The sequence below is a fragment of the Pristiophorus japonicus genome, chromosome 26, assembly GCF_044704955.1.
Source record: "Pristiophorus japonicus isolate sPriJap1 chromosome 26, sPriJap1.hap1, whole genome shotgun sequence".
NCBI lineage: Eukaryota > Metazoa > Chordata > Chondrichthyes > Pristiophoridae > Pristiophorus > Pristiophorus japonicus.
This window is the reverse complement of record NC_092002.1, coordinates 21,151,807-21,169,213: the sequence shown is the minus strand read 5'-3', so window position 1 is coordinate 21,169,213 and position 17,407 is coordinate 21,151,807. Positions and strand designations below refer to the sequence as shown.

The 17,407-nt window shown below is 45.1% G+C and overlaps 2 protein-coding genes across 4 annotated transcripts in view; one reads left to right on the top strand and one right to left on the bottom strand.

Annotated features, from left to right (window-relative positions):
• Positions 1–17,407, top strand: part of LOC139239236 (synaptosomal-associated protein 25) — a 539,314-nt gene that overhangs the window by 719 nt on the left and 521,188 nt on the right. Inside the window, exons 2-3 of the mRNA XM_070867927.1 lie at positions 3,290–3,596; positions 6,523–6,619. The gene's annotated coding sequence lies outside the window, so the exon portion shown is untranslated. The remainder of the gene's footprint in view (positions 1–3,289; positions 3,597–6,522; positions 6,620–17,407) is intronic.
• Positions 8,156–17,407, bottom strand: part of rnaset2l (ribonuclease T2, like) — a 44,947-nt gene continuing 35,695 nt past the window's right edge. For all 3 annotated transcript variants that reach the window (XM_070867924.1, XM_070867926.1, XM_070867925.1), the window contains 3 exons: positions 17,088–17,136; positions 11,622–11,690; positions 8,156–9,391 (listed from right to left, as the gene is read on the bottom strand). In XM_070867924.1, the coding sequence (XP_070724025.1) occupies positions 9,224–9,391; positions 11,622–11,690; positions 17,088–17,136 (286 nt within the window). In that variant the 3' untranslated portion in view covers positions 8,156–9,223. The remainder of the gene's footprint in view (positions 9,392–11,621; positions 11,691–17,087; positions 17,137–17,407) is intronic.

Sequence of the window (17,407 nt, the reverse complement as noted above, 5' to 3'; positions counted from 1 at the left end):
CTGTGGGACTGATGGGCTTACATCAAACTAGAAGATGTTTATAGATTTTATTTGATTATGCCAAGGTTCCATAATCTGAGAGTTTTGATGTAGAGGTAATATGGTCATGTTTTTCCCACCAAAACTCAGTGCAATTCTTGCTTGTTCAGTGCATTTTTTTGTCAAACAAAATATATAATTTTGTTATTATTCAGTAATCAGGATTAATCAATACTGAATCTCCAATAGCAGAAAAGAAGAAAGAAAGACGTGCATTTCTACAGCACCTTTCACAACCACTAGACGTCCCAAACAAAATGCTTTATGTCCAATGAAGTACATAAGAACATAAGAAGTAGGAGCAGGAGCCGCTCGAACTGCTCTGCCATTCACTGAGATTATGGCTGATCTTCGACCTCAAATCCACTTTCCTGCACTGTCCCCATATCCCTTGATTCCCTTAATATCCAAAAATCTATCAATCTCTGACTTGAATATACTCAACAACTGAGCCTCCACAGCCCTCTGGGGTAGAGAATTCCAAAGATTCACCATCCTCTGAGTGAAGAAATTTCTCCTCATCTCAGTCCTAAATGGGCTACCCCTTATTCTGAGACTGTGCCCCCTGGTTCTAGACTCGCCAGCCAGGGCTGCATCTCTGCATCTACCCTGTAAGAATTTTTTATGTTTCAATGAGATAACTCTCATTCTTCTAAACTCTAGAGAATATAGGCCTAGTCTCAATCTCTCTTCGCGGGACAATCCCCCATCCCAGGAATCCATCTGGTGAACCTTAGTTGCACTCCCTCAATGGCAAGGAGACCAAAACTGTACACAATATTCCAGGTGCGGTCTCACCAGGTCCCTCGGGCTCGAATGGCCTACTCCTGCACCTATTTTCTATGTTTCTATATAATTGCAGTAAGACGTATTTACTCATACTCAAATCCTCTTATAATAAAGGCCAACATATCATTTGCTTTTTTAATTGCTTGCTGTACCTACATGTTAACTTTCAGTGTATTTTTTGAAGTGTAGTCACTTGTAATGTAGGAAACACAGCAACCCAACATGTGCACAGAAAGCTCCCACAAACAGCAATGCAATAATGACCAGATAATCTGTTTTAGTGCTGTTTGTTGAGGGATAAATGGTGGCCTAGGAGTGGGAGAACTTATCTTTTTTGAAATAGAGCTGTGGGATTTATTACATCCACCTGAGAAAGAGAAGATATAGGAAGCTACAATTCTACAATCAAGTTCATTTAAAAAAATGAATAGATATATATGTATTTTTTCCCATGATTCCTGTAAGACTCCAGTTTCAACACTGGGTAATTGGGATCCCTGAATATGTTGGTATTGTGCTTCATGTATCCTCCTAGAAATGTAGAATTATAAACATTTTAACGTCTCATCCGAAATTGGATTTTGTGCTCAAGTCTCTGGAGTGGGAATTGAACCCACAGGCCTTCTGACTCAAAGGAGAGTGCTACCCACTGAGCCACAGCACACTAGGAATGCCACGTGTCTAGTTTTGGACATAACTGTTCACTTTTTGAGTACATTATTGAAATGTAAATCAGACACCAAAAGGAATCAAATTTAAAATTAAAAATAAATTCTGTCTATTTAACATGAGTACATTTATAGGCCCCAAGTTTCTACACGCTACAAAACGGGCGCCTTTCCGAGCTGGGCACCCGTTTTTCGCGCCGAAAACGGTGCCTGAAAAAAAACGCGCTATTCTTGAGCGCCCTGCAGCTCCATGGCAGCTTGGCGCGGCACCCAGGGGGCGGAGCCTACCACTCGCGCCGATTTTGTAAGTGGGAGGGGGTGGGTACCATTTGAATTAGTTTTTTCGTGCCGGCAACCCTGCGCGTGCGTGTTGGAGCGTTCGCGCACGCGCAGTGTGAAGGAAACATTGGCACTTGGCCATTTTTGTAGTTCTTTGTAGCTGTTTAATTTTTGAACATTTTTTAATAAAAGCACATTGCCCTTCCATGATCAGCACTGAGGCTTCTTGCAGCAGTGAGAAGGCTGCAGGAAGCCTCAGAAGTTGAGGCAGCCGTTTCCCGACGGCCTTCCCCCCCCCCGCCGTCGGGAACGGCTGCCTCCTCCTCCCTGCCTCCCCCCCCGCTGCGGTCGGTCGGGCCCTCCCGTTCGCGGGAACGACACTGCACCGCTGAACTGACTTTAAGGCTTCCACCTAAAGTGGAAGGCTGCACAAATGCCTGCTTACTGCCCCTCCCTCCCTCCCTCCCGTTCGCGGGAACGACACCACACCGCTGAGCTGACCTTAAGGCTTCCACCTCAAGTGGAAGGCTGCACAAATGCCTGCTTACTGCCCGACTGCCCCTCCCCTCCCTCCCGTTCGCGGGAACGACGCCACACCGCTGAGCTGACTGAACCTGCCTGAAGCACTTTCACACAGGTAGGAAGATGGTTTATTTAATCTTTTCTTTGCTTATAAATGTTTATTCAGGTTGGATTTATTTGTATAATATTTGTAGAAGTATAAATAAGGATTTATTGTAGAATTTAATGACTTCCCTTCACCCCAACACCCCCCCCCCACCTCGTTCCGGACGCCTAATTTGTAACCTGCGCATGATTTTTTAATGTGTAGACAAGGTTTTTTCAGTTCTACAAAAATCTTTACTTTCTCTATTCTAAGTTAGTTTGGAGTACGTTTTCACTGTGGAAACTTTGAAATCAGGCGTCAGTGGCCGGACACGCCCCCTTTTGAAGAAAAAATTCTGTTCCAAAGTGAAACTGTTCTAACTGACTAGGACTGCAGAAAAAAAAATGTGGAGAATTGTGATTTCTAAGATAGTCCGTTCTCCACCAGTTGCTCCTAAAAATCAGGAGCAAATCATGTGGAAACTTGGGGCCATAATGTGGAGGCATAAGTTATTACAGTTTTCAATAGACTTTCGTCAACAACAAAAAAAATTTCAGAAATCCAACTATGACCTCACCTCCCGCTCTGCCCCAATTCCATTCCCTCCCCAATTATGGACTTGGCAAAAGATGACAATCCAATCTTTAGCATACTCTGAGTCAATATCAGCTTGGTTCAGCTCTCACCTCGGAGTCAGAAGGTTGTGGGTTCAAGCACCCTTCATGCCGCGACTTAAACACATAATTTAGGCTGACATTTCAGCGCAATACTGAGGGAGTGCTGTGCAAGGTGCTGTCTTTCCAAGAATGTGAGTGTTTGTCTGTTTAGTTGTACATAAAGGTTCCCTTGTCACTATTCATAGACCTGAATGAAAGTTCATCGACCTGAACTGTTTCTGTCTCCACAGATGCTGCCTGACCTGAGTATGTGAGATTTCCAGCATCTGCTTTATTTTTGCTTTTGTATTGGAGTTCTCCTGGGTCCTATTAAACATTCCTGCCTCAGCCAACAACTACAAGGAACACACTAATTGTGAGAGCAGATATTTGGATGCAGAAATTAAAGGGTGAATACCGGGATAAAGAGCCTTACACCATTTGGAAGACATCTCAATCCATTGGCAGCCTTTGCTAAGGGAGAAATAGGAGAGGCTCTACAAAGTGATACCAAAACTGAAGGGGGAAAAAACCCAATAAGCAGACACAAGTTTGCAGGTAAGTGATGGAACAGCCCAGCACCCAATTCCTGTAAAATGGCTGCTGAAATGAATGCGTGATACATGAGATAATTATTTGCAAGGAAGGTTTCTTTCTATGCCACTCAACGGCAAAATCCCCATTAATCTGCATTGCAGCATGCACAGAAGGAGATGCAGGCAAGCCCGAGTTCACAGTTAGCCATTACTGTCAACGACTGTGCCACACCTATGTTGCATGGCAGCTGCAGCTGTTTTACAAGAAAGTAGTATAGCTGTGCATCTGTGTGCTTGTTGACCTGGACTCTGAGTACAGTTACCGACTGTTGTTGCCAGGTAGGCTTGACAGTGGTTGAAAATATGTTTCGCAGAGACAGCCAACCAGGTGTGGTTGGTCGACGATCACTGTGGCATACCCTCTTTCATTTAGTTCAGGTACCACTGAAAACATGAGGTGCCTCTGAAGAAAATCCATATTACATTTAGTCAAGTATTCACATAGCTCAGTGGTACCATTAGGTCTGCCAGTCCAACAACCTTTGAAATGGGAATGTTCACATTCACTAATTTAATGGGCCCAAGTTTCCACATGATTTGCGCCTGATTTTTAGGAGCAACTGGTGGAGAACGGACTATCTTAGAAATCGCAATTCTCCACATTTTTTTTTCTGCAGTTCTAGTCAGGTAGAACAGTTCTACTTTGGAACAGAATTTTCTCTTCAAAAGGGGGCGTGTCCGGCCACTGACGCCTGATTTGAAAGTTTCCACAGTGAAAAAGTACGCCAAACTAAAGTAGAATGGAGCAAAGGGGGGGGGGGGGGGGGAGAAGGGAACAGCCGCTTCGTTCCCGTGGAGGGGAGGGGGAGAATTAAACAGCCGCTTCGTTCCCGTGGAGGGGAGGGGGAGAATTAAACAGCCGCTTCGTTCCCGTGGAGGGGAGGGGGAGAATTAAACAGCCGCTTCGTTCCCGTGGAGGGGAGGGGGAGAATTAAACAGCCGCTTCGTTCCCGTGGAGGGGGGTGGGGGGAATTAAACAGCCGCTTCGTTCCCGTGGAGGGGAGGGGGAGAATTAAACAGCCGCTTCGTTCCCGTGGAGGGGAGGAGGGGGGGGAGGGAATTAAACAGCCGTTTCGTTCCTGCGGAGGGGAGGGGGGGGAATTAAACAGCCGCTTCGTTCCTGCGGAGGGGAGGAGGGGGGGGAGGGAATTAAACAGCCGCTTCGTTCCTGCGGAGGGGAGGAGGGGGGGGAGGGAATTAAACAGCCGCTTCGTTCCTGCGGAGGGGAGGGGGGGGGGAGGGAATTAAACAGCCGCTTCGTTCCTGCGGAGGGGAGGAGGGGGGGGAGGGAATTAAACAGCCGCTTCGTTCCTGCGGAGGGGAGGAGGGGGGGGAGGGAATTAAACAGCCGCTTCGTTCCTGCGGAGGGGAGGGGGGGGAATTAAACAGCCGTTTCGTTCCTGCGGAGGGGAGGGGGGGGGAATTAAACAGCCGCTTCGTTCCTGCGGAGGGGAGGGGGGGGGAATTAAACAGCCGCTTCGTTCCTGCGGAGGGGAGGGGGGGGGAATTAAACAGCCGCTTCGTTCCTGCGGAGGGGAGGGGGGGGGGAATTAAACAGCCGCTTCGTTCCTGCGGAGGGGAGGGGGGGGAATTAAACAGCCGCTTCGTTCCTGCGGAGGGGAGGGGGGGGAATTAAACAGCCGCTTCGTTCCTGCGGAGGGGAGGGGGGGGAATTAAACAGCCGTTTCGTTCCTGCGGAGGGGAGGGGGGGGGAATTAAACAGCCGCTTCGTTCCTGCGGAGGGGAGGGGGGGAATTAAACAGCCGCTTCGTTCCTGCGGAGGGGAGGGGGGGGGAATTAAACAGCCGCTTCGTTCCTGCGGAGGGGAGGGGGGGGAATTAAACAGCCGCTTCGTTCCTGCGGAGGGGAGGGGGGGGGAATTAAACAGCCGCTTCGTTCCTGCGGAGGGGAGGGGGGGGAATTAAACAGCCGCTTCGTTCCCGTGGAGGGAAGGGGGGGGGAATTAAACAGCCGCTTCGTTCCTGCGGAGGGGAGGGGGGGGGAATTAAACAGCCGCTTCGTTCCCGTGGAGGGGAGGGGGGGGGAGGGAACAGCCGCTTCGTTCCCGCGGGGGGGGAGGGGGGAAGGAGACAGTGAGAAGGCTGCACATGCTAATGTGCTTTTATTAAAAAAATGTTCAAAAATTAAACAGCTACAAAGAACTACAAAAATGGCTGAGTGCCAATGTTTTTTTCACACTGAGCATGCGCGAACGCTCCAACGCGCACGCGCAGCGTTGCCGGCAGGAAAAAAAACTAATTTAAATAGTACCTGCCCCCTCCCACTTACAAAATCGGCGCGAGTGTAGGCTCCGCCCCCCTGGGCGCCGCGCCAGGCAGACAAGGAGCTGCAGAACGCTCCAGAATTGCGAGTTTTTTTTTAGGCGCCGTTTTAGGCGCGAAAAACGGGCGCCCAGCTCGGAGGGGCGCCCGTTTTTTATCCTGTGGAAACTTGGGCCCAATATGTGCAGATATAGACGTGCACCTACCAGCATCTTTCCATGGATCCTCCTCTTCGAAACACATCAGATAAGGGGATTCCCATTGGGAAACCCATCTGTGCCAGTAATGATAGTGGAGACCAAAAATAGCAAAGGGTCACGAGACTGTAAACGTCAGCAGAAAGTAAAACAAAGGCAAGTGGTGTAGAGATGGCTTTTAAACTGTCAAATGAACCTTCTTACGAAACCCTTCAAAGTTACTGCCATTTAGAACTACCTAACAACCCTGGGTACTGTTGTGTATGCATGTCTGTTTACTGTGTGATGTCTGTAACACTGTTGTGCAACATTGTACACCCCTTACCTGTACACCAGAGGGTGCTGTTGCTGGAGACACTGCAGGTAACCCAGTATAAAAAGGAACTCACAACTTGTTGTCCTCACTCAGGAGCTGCAAATAAAGGACTACAGTTCTACACAGTTTAAGTATCATACCCTGCCTTATGGAGTCATTACAAGGTGCCTGGTGCCTACATACACTACAGGTACAAATTTCAACTTTATATTATTATGACTTTCCCGCAGACAGGAGCTACTGCCAAAAATGCATGTCCTGGTCTTTCTCATGGCACAGCACTCTGGGACCACGTTGTTCACCATTTACATAAACGATTTGAACTTGGGAATTAGAAGCATCATTTCAAAATGTGCGATGTCACCAAATTGGGGGTACAGTTAATATAGAGGACTGTGTCAAAATGCAGAAAGACATTAATAAACTTGCAAAATGGGTGTATACTTGGCAAATTAGGTTTAATACAGATAAGTGCAAGGCAATCCGTTTTGGTATGAAAGAAAGACTTACATTTATATAGCGCCTTTCACGGCCACTGGACATCCCAAAGCGATTTACAGCCAATGAAGTACTTTTTGAAGTGTAGTCACTATTGTAATGTAGGAAATGCGGCAGCCAATGTGCGCACAGCAAGCTCCCACAGACAGTAACGTGATAATGACCAGATAATCTGTTGTAGTGATGTTGATTGAGGAATAAATATTGGCCAGGACACTGGGCAGAACACCCCTTCGAAATAGTGCTGTGGGATCGTTTACGTCCACCTGAGATGGCAGACGGTGCCTTGGTTTAACGTCTCATTTGAAAGACGGCACCTCTGACAGTGCAGCATTCCCTCAGCACTGCACTGGAGTGTCTAGATTTTGTGCTCAAATTTCTGGAGTGGGACTTGAACCCACAACCTTCTGTTCTAGTCTCCATATTAAAAAAGGGATAGAAAGGCATTCGAGAAGGTGCAAAAAAAAGATTTTAAAAAATGACTTGCATTTATATAGCTAGAATTTATATTACTAGAATGATACTAGAACTGAGAGGTTATACCTATCAGGAACGTGTAAGCGGGCTGGGGCTCGTTTCTTTAGAAGGGAAAAGACTGAGTAATGACCTGATAGAGGTTTTTAAGATTATGATTGGGTAGACATAGAGAAGATTTTTCTCCTTGTGGGCAAGACCAAATCTAGAGGTCATAAATATAAGATAATGACTAATAAATCCAGTAAGGAATTGAGGAGACACTTCTTTACCCGGAGCGGTGAGAATGTGGAACTCGCTACCACAGGGAGTAGTTGAAGTGAATAGCATAGATGCATTTAAAGGGGAAGCTGGATATGCACATGAGGGAGAAGGGAATAAAAGGGTATGGTGATGGGCTTAGATGAAGAGGGGAGGGGGCTCGTGTGGAACCTAGACATCAGCATGGGCTTGTTCGGTCACATGGCCTGTTTCCTTGGGAGTGTGTCATTGTATACAGAGGGCCCCCAAAATATATATTTGGGGGAACTGAGAGAAGTTGTAGCACCCTATCAGCTGACAGATCGTAGAATCGAATATGAGACTTTCCTAATTTTATGGTTCTACACTCCACTGCAAATAATTCACTAAATTATTGGAGAAACTGCTACTAACAGTTTGAAAGTGATTATTTCTTTTGTTGAAAATTTCAATTTATTTTCAAGACTTGATTGCACTTTAAGGAAAAGGATAACAATACAGAAATAAACAAATACCACTTTCATATATGATTTATTGCTGTTAAACCTACATACAGAGCATTTACAGTAAAGAAGTAGTCAAACCAAATTTTTTGAGCAAAATATACAACATCCCGATCAAACAAGAAAACAGGTTTTTTTTTATATCAACTACTCGCAGGTTCTCCATGTCAGGTGCTGGGTAAAGCTGTATTACTCAGCCTCATTTACATGCCTGAATAATAATATGCCTTCCCCGTTTCTTATTCTGAAAAGTCAGAAGAGCAATGGGATTATAAAAGTTCTACAATGTGCTTCGCATACAAAACACAAGTGCTCAGAAGTCATGAGTGTTTGAATCTCAGTCCTGTCTGACACTCAGATTTTGCATTGCTGGAAGCCTAGTCCAAGTACTACCAGAGAGTGGCAAGTCTTGTGTATGAGCCCACAACTTCCAATTCCATGAGTTTTCCAAATTCAGCCCGAATGTGGGAAGAGAGCAAAGGAACAGGGAAATAAGGGACAAAGAGTTGTGTAAATGTGTGAGGAGAAATACAGATAACAAAAATCTATAGGCCATACTCAACATGAGTTGAGTCAGTTCTCAGGTGATTGCACTAAAGTAGTGGAGTAAATAAATTCAGGAGTGGGCAGGTAACAGGAAACGGGGCTGCTAGAGGTGTCACTTTGTTATCAAAGACACACAGTTTAGTTCTTGCCCTACCTCCCAACTGGTGGAGATTGTACAAAGACAATATTTCACAAAAGTGACTAAACCTATGGAGATTGCATGCTTAACATATACCCGGATAAAAGAAACTTAATAGAGTTAGGTCAAAAATACAGCAACCAGTAGGTTAAAGTTTAAACACTTAGAATAAAAGGCAAAAGAAAAATAGGCCACTTCAAAAAGGGTCGTACACAATATTCTGACAAAATAATGATGCTGGAAAATGATGCTGCAGCATTTACCTTCACCTAGAAGGAAAACAAACTTTAAATTGTGATTTGGGTCACAAATAAAGATCTGAAGACAATATATGTCACTCAAAAGCAAAGTCATCCTCAAAACAACAGAAGGATGTAAGTAGAAGATGAGCCCTTTAGGGACAGGGATTATGCGGATGTTGTGTGATAGGATAGAAATATATGTCAGCCTTGTGTGTACATGGTTTATAAAAAGATTTACTGAAATTTTCTTCTGGAGTATTACAGCCAATAGAAAGGTCCTTACTTAGGGGAATTTTGATTTGCATCAGAATTTGCCGTTTCTGAAACAAAGAAAAGAAACAGTATTAGAGGGAAGAGCTGTATTGGTGACATTTGTAAATCTTTATCATTTTACCTCTAGACTTCAAGATGGCAAGTAACTCAGCCAGTCAAAATAAAACAGAATGTGTAAGTCTGTCAGCTAGGATAATATTTTAGGTGAAAAAGCTTCATTAGACACCTGAACATTTACTTAAAAAAAAATTAAGATGCTGATAGGCATGCTGCATATTTCCAGCATTTTCTGTTTTTATTTCAGATTTCCATTATCTTTTTATCATCTTAGATTGGTAATGTAGACAGACATTTCTCTGAAGAGTGTTAAGAATCATAAACAGTGAAGGAAACAATCTACACAATATAATGAATACCATTATATGGTAGTGCAGTTCTTTGATGAATCAGTATGGCTGCATATTGGGATGCTTGATTCCCCATGTGGAAAATGGCTGATCTCAGATATATCTTTGGTAGAGGCGCGCAATGGAGCTTAGACGCTTTCCCAGGAGGAAAGAAGAAAAATAAAAAATAAGATCAGAGGAAGTATCCTATCGGGTTGCATGCACACACTTCATGTTGGTAGCTTAACAGAGGTAGATTCCTGTGACACTCAAGCACACAAACTAAAGCTATTTGTTCCATTTATTGTCCCCAGAATAAAGAGGTCTGTCTCAGAAGAGTAAAATGTACTTATGTGCTGATGAAGTTGTGGCTGAATAATTCATTATTTGGAGGTATTGGCTATTCTGCAGTTAGGAGAAAATTAAAATTGCAAAGGACTTCATTATACCATAAAATCGCAGTGCACAAATATATCATCCTATCTGAAGAAACTAACAACCTGACATTCCACTGATCTTAAAAACTGAAGCAACGTGCATGAAGAGCAGCATAGTTGCTGCAATACTGTGTGTTGAAATGAAAGCTTGGAGATGCCAGTATGAATGCCAGGGTATAAATTCTCCTTGGGTGGTAGCGAAAACAGGCACTAGCGAAAGGGCAAGCTGATTTTCTTCTCCGTGGACTTCGACAGTCAAAGGCAAATTTATACCGCCCCTGTCTAATATTTAAGCAACGTTTCCTCTGTATCACTGTATGGGATGGGGGGTGGAGGTGGGGGGGGGGGGGGGGAGAGCTTGCACTTGCTTTTCTCTATGAGAGGGAGGTAAATTAATGGAAAAGTCCCTACAGACCTAATTTGTGTGCTTCTTAGTGGGTTGATAAAGGAGTGGCATTTACAGTGTTCTTGGACATGTCAGTCAGCTGAACGATCCCACTGTCCTGACTTCAGTAGGTAGCCTGAGTGCTGAAGGAGAAGGTGAGATGTTTGGGGAGCAGAAAACAAGAAATGTAATAAGCTCACAACAAATTGAAGGAGGTATTTTCCCCTCCTGTTTATTATCGTCCGTCAGATTCCCTCCAGCTATTAACCTGGTCTGGGTCTCTGCCAATGCCAATGTAAATGACACTTGGGAGTACACAAGTCCTTCTCCATGTCTTATCAGTATAGTTCCTTTGGAAATGCTTGCTTGACAGCTGAAGAAAATGTGATAAGGGGAGGTAGAGCAGGAGTGAGAACCTATACATAACACTCCTTAGAACAATGCATTACTCATTACATTCACTGCGGTTGGGAGTAGAGGGTAGTTTGAAAAAAATCAGGCTGTTGTCATTTTGCATCAGCTTATGCTATTCTGTATCTTTCCTACTTTAATGTTTTATAAATCTAGTTTGTTAATTAAAAATCAAAGCCCAGTGCAAGTTTGGCATCTTGAGCAGTTTGCAGAAAAATTAAATGCAGTGCGCATCAACCAACTAGGATTGTATGAGTGCTGGAGGGTACGAGGATGCTGCAGGGGCAGAAACGACAGGACTGTTGGTTCTGGTTCAGAGGGGATTCGGGGACCACTAAAAGGAAGTGCAGTGAGACCATTGCAAGAGGGAACAGCTCATTAAAATACCCTAAAATTACCTACAAGTTGAGGGATACCTGTCCTGTCACAGGTATATTGGCCTACTGTACCATCGAGCGACTAAGAAACATTTTGAAAACAAATGCGAAGAAGCAAATTACATATTTTTCAATGCTACTATTACAATAAATATGTCTCCATTGCAACTCCATAATATAAAACTGTTGGATCTTCAGTGTTTAGGGATAAAACCACATGTCTCTTACTCTTAAAATCAATAATTGATGTGATCAAACTGGCCAATTTATGAACACCTTACCTTGTGATTGTAGCACTGGAGATTAACATGAGTGCCCAGATCAGACAGTGCTGAGTGGAAATGTTCATACTGCAAATTGAGAAAAAGACAGATTCAGGTTGATTGGAGGAGAGTGAAAGAACAAGATCGCAGAAAGTGGATTGAGAAGCAAAAGAAAACAATGACGGTGTGAGAAAAGCTAGAGGATCAGAATGACATAAAATAAGAGATGGCAAAGAATTATTTTCTTCAGTTTAGGACTTCACAAATACTCTGCTATTTGAGACACCAGGGAGTGTGTCACAACTGATTCTTGGTAAGCTGTGATGATAATTCCTTTGCTTTCCTCCCAAGGGATTCTTGAAAATGTCTTCTGTTTAGAAACAATACATTGTCAAAAAAATACAAACCTTCAGGAAGGATAAAAGCATATTAAAAATACTTACTTTTGGGCGGTGAGAGGAAGAAGAAGGGCAAGGTTTGGAAGATTATTTCAGTGAAGATTGCATGGCTCTTTTAACCCCGTTCTTGTTATGTGGCCACTTTTGTCCTGTTTGTGCTTTTGTGAGATATGCTGCTGGCTTGGTTTTTAGTTATTGGCCATAGGCCAGCTTTTGATGAGCACTTTACAAGCAGCTGCAGTGACAGACAAAAGTCAACTCAAGGGGTTGATTTTTACCCTAGTCGCCTGGCAGAAACTAGGTGGGTGGATAGTTAAAATCGTCCAGGTTACTTACCCGCCCAGGAGCTGACTGTTCACTGAAATATTCCTCCAAACCTTGCCCTTCTCCCTCTCCTGAGTAGGCCAAATGGACACACACCCAAAGCCGACACGGTCCATTTTAACATATCCATGTTGGGTCCCAAAAACACCAGCGGGACTAGTTTTAAGTCGGCGGCCTGAGTGGGAAGCCACAGTGAGTTTCCCGCCAGGCCAACCTAGTGGGGAAAGGATCGAGGCCAGAAGAGGCCCCAAAACATTAGGGCGAGAAATTGCCCTGTACCCCAATTAGGGGCGGTAACCTGCTCGGGGCGGTACTTCCTGCTCCCAGCGCAGGAAGTTCCACCCCGGCGCGGAATTGGCCTTACTGTCCCTCAGAGGAAATGGAGTGCAATCTCATGCACTCCACCTGCACTTGGGGCGGGTACAGCGGCACTAATGGGGCGCGATCATTTCAAAGCCCTCCCATTTAGGCCACCAGGGCAGCGTGGTGCTGGGGCTGCACGATGGCAGCCTGGACCATGCAAGGGGGCAAGAATTTGGGACCACCGGTGAGTTGGAAAAATCGGCAAGATGACGACAGGGTGCGCTCGCGACCTCTCCTTTAACTTCCACCCGCGAGCGGATGACTGCCCAGTTTGTGACCCGTGAGGCTGGCGCTGATACCCGCTCGCACCAGCCTCGCAGGGCAATATCCGCCGTGGGGCGCAAAGGGGTCGGTGCGCACGGTGATGATGTCATCAGAGTTTGAGTGGCGGCCCGGCTCGCTACTTGCGGGGCGCGGAGTTGCCATAGCAGCACCTCCGCAAACTCCTGAGCAATTTTGCAGGAGCTGGTATTGTCCCTGGGTGAAAAGTGTTTCACGCACCGTTAGCGCCTAACGGGTGCCGCAAAAAGGGGCAATTTCGACCCCTACATTTAAAAAAAAACTTCTTTTGTTTTTAAAACTTCCTTTATGTGTCCAGGCTTCATTCTCACAGACTCTCATCATCCTTCCCGATCCTGGACCCTCGGGGGAGCCCAACAGCTGATCCCGCCATCTACCTGGTCTCGGTGGGCAGCCTCCGGCCCGCATGATTTTCTGCCACCTCTTCTCGACTTCCCACCCAGAACAGAACATTAAACATACCCCGGGCTTCATCTTTGGAGCAACTCATATTGATACTCACCTATTTCATCCAGTTCGACTTGAAATAGATTTTGTGGGATATCGGGCCTTTTAGAATCTGCTTTCTAGGCCAGCCTATGAAGGTAACAGTATCAGTTCTAGGGATGAGTGATTGCAGTTACATAGATAGACTGGAGAAGCTGAAGGAATAGAAGGCTAAGAGGAGATTTGATAGAGGTGTTTAAAATCTTATTTTGTTTAGATAGAGTAAATAAAGAGAAATTGTTGCCATTGGCTGAAGGATCGATAACCAGAGGGCACAGATTTAAGGTGATTGACAAAAGAACCAGAGACGACACGAGGAAAATCTTTTTTAAGCAGCGCGTGGTTAGGATTTGGAATACGCTGCCTGATAGGGTGGTGGTTACAGCTTCAATAGCAGTCTTCAAAAGGGAATTGGATAAATATTTGAAAGAGAAAAAATTGCAGGGATATGGGGAAAGAGGAGGGAATGGGACTAACTGGTTGCTTTTCGAAAGGGCCGGCGTAAACTCGATTGGATTGGGCCCAAATTTCCCCAGGAGTTGCTCCGTTGTTTTTGGTGCAACTTGATTTTTCTGGAGTATCTTTTTAGTTGCAATTCTGCCCATTTAATTTGCGCCAGTGTAAGTGAGTTAGTTAGGTTTTTTTTTTAAGTTTAATTTTTTTTTCAAAAGGGGGCGTTACCAGCCACTTACGCCTGTTTTGGCCATTTCAGCAAGTTTAGCCAGCTAAAAGTTACTCCAAACTATCTTAGGCCAGCGTAAGTGGGCACTCTTGTACGTTCAGAAAAACCTTGCGGTGACTTAAGAAATAAGTGCAGGCAGCCAGAGATAGGAAGGGGGAAGGGGACCTTGCAAAGCACTAAACACCTTTACAACAACGTTAAAGAAGCATAAATACATTTAAAGCACCAAGCATTAAACAAAGCAGTACATTTGCACCAAATACAAAAAATAATAAACAAGTAATTAACAAATGAAAAATAGAAAGAACCCTGCACTTAAAGCACCAAGACCAAAGGAATAAGCAATCAATCAATCAGTAAAAAAAAAATAGAAGTCCTACTTTAGGGAACGCAGCGGGTTGCCGATGAGGGAGCCCATTCGGTCAGGGCTAGGGACGGTGTGCTTTGGGCCCCTCCCGCACAGACTCTAGCGCGCATGTGCAGAGGACCCGGCACTGTTTTCAGCACCGGGACCTAGCTCTGCTGGGCCACCCTGCGCCACCACCGAGGAGAGGCTGGGGAGCGGCCAGAATCGGGAGGAAGATTTTCAGCGCACTTGGAGGCGGACAAAAGCGGCGCACCTTGGGTGAGAGCGCTAGAAAAAGGGGTTGGGGAAATTTGAGCCAAATGCTTCTATAATTCTAAACTGGAACACATCACAAATTCATAAATTACAGTACAGGGTGTAAGGTTCGAAAATCCACGGCCGCATTTTATTGGAACACCCCAAGGACAAGAAAACTAAAAGGGATCGTCCTATACATTTTAAAATGAACATTTTTGGCCAAGTCAAACCCTCAAACCAGGCAGGCTGGGAAACGTGTGGGCGGATACAGACATTGTGGAGTCTGGCTCACAAGCAAGACAGAGGCACTGGCCAATGGGGGAAAAGTGCATTCTGGCAGGCCAATCAGGGGTCGAGTCGGGCCTGAAGCGGGGAAATCCTCAACCAATGGGGACTACCTGGCCCAGTTCGAAAATATGACTCACCCATAATCAAATTATGAATGTGGACCATTATCTATCTAATTAATATGGACAATGGACAATAGCCCGGAGATCACTGTGGTAATTGACTCCCGGGACGTTACAATGGACCAACAGACGTTGAGGCACCAATGTGCACTGAAACAATACCCCGGTCCTCACACCTACCTGTGACATCTCCTGATTACGTTGTGGAGTCTGGCTCAAAAGCGAGACAGAGGCACTGGCCAATGGGGGAAAAGTGCATTCTGGCAGGCCAATCAGGGGTCGAGTCGGGCCTGAAGCGGGGAAATCCTCAACCAATCGGCACTACCCGGCCCAGTTTGAATATAGTAGGAAAAAGCAGCTAGAGGAGTAGGACCTACAGAACCACAGAAAACAAAAGAGAGAAAGCAGCTGGGGCAGTCGGAGAAGGAGTCGAGGAGCAGCAAGACAGAAGCCGAGAGAGAACGGAGACAGACTGTTACCGGCTGTGAAACATGCCATCGTATGGGCTCTGGACTCGACTTGTGTGCAGAATATACAACCCAACTGCTGAAAGGCCCAGCGTCGTCTCAAGAAGCTGAGCTGCACACCGAACAACGCCCCAAGGCCAACCAACTGAAGAACCAGAGACTGAAGTAACTGGGAGAGGCAACATTCACTCAGCTACTCCGTAAACCAACCATCCTAAGGCTAAAAAGATAACTGTCAAAAGAGATCGTAAGTATTATCCTGGGGTTTTCTTTTCCCAACTGTCAGCCTTGGTCAGTCAGGTTAAAAAAAGGGGTTTGGGGGGTGGTGTTGGAACTGTCTTGTAAAGATAAAATTGTGTAAGGTTTTCATTGTGTCCGTTTCTTCCCACAGATTTTCATAGTTTATAAGTGTGTGTCAGATATGTGTTTTGATGAAGTTTGACCTTGTTGGAAACTTACCGTGGCTAATAAATTGGACTTACCCGTTTTTTTTGTTCCAAGGACCACTTGTCTCTGAGTGTTTTGTTTTCCCTTGTGGAAGCTCATAATCCGCCAAAATTCTGAGGTTAGAACCAGATAGGGGTGCTAGGGCGCTTCGCAACTACCAGTTTAGTGGTCAGCGAGTCATAAGCTGCTGGACCGTCCCCTAGAAGGGACAGAGAGGCCCAATACACCAACAGCCACCAAAAACCCCCGTAGCAGAGCAAGGGGTAATTTTGTGAACTGCCACTCTCAGCATGGAACTTTTCTAACAGTGAGCACGGGGCAGAAAATTGGAGCTGCAATGTAGCCCTATTTCTATTCCTGCCTTCAATGGTGAGACTCTGCTGGGTGCACAGCCTCGTAAATTGACCTATATATTTAGTATTAATGATACGTTGATCCGCTAATCACTACTACTGCACAATGAGACCTATAACATCTGTCGTATCACATTTTTGGTCTGTCTCTGGTCACTGCATAAATAAAGCAAATGTTCTTGGTTAAAGGAAAATACCCAAATGCAGCAAAGGTGAGTTGATGAGAGAAATAACTAGGCCTTTGCTGTAGATACCAGTTTCCATTGGCAGGAGGGTTAGTAACCAGAGGACACATTTAAGGTAATTGGCAATAATCCAGCAGATAAATTAGGAGGGTGGAAATTATGCGAGTTGTAATGATCTGGAATACACTACCTGAAAGGCTGTGGAAGCAGATTAATTGGTAACTTTTAAAAGGAAATTGGATTTATCCTTGGAAAAGGAGAAATCTTCAGGGCTGTGGGGAAAGAGCAGGGAAGTGGGACTAATTGAATATCTCTTAACGAGCTCGCACAAACACAATGGGCCAAATAGCCTCTTGTGCTGTATCATTCTACATCAAAACAGTAATGTTCTTGAGACTCAATGAAGGGCAGATATCAATATTTGAATCTTTAAATATTTTTTAGATAGATGTTATTAGATCTTACCGTGTAACTGTTGTTACATGTAGGGTTGATCCCAGCAGCAGTTAAGGCCCTGAAAAAAAAGTTCGAAAGTCTAAGTTAATGCTGTTGTAAATTAAAATGGGACCTACAAGTCTACGTTCAGGTGTGCCATTGTGCATGACAAATAGGAGATCTCAGAATAGTAATTATCTCATAACTGGATGCACACCAGGCATAGATGAACTGTATGCCACTGTGCGCCTGATGCACATAGCATGGGATAAGGTGAAGAGTAAGTATCTATGGCAGAGCCTGCATTCCAGGTGTACACTAGGCATATTACAGCCTCAAAAAAATGTAGG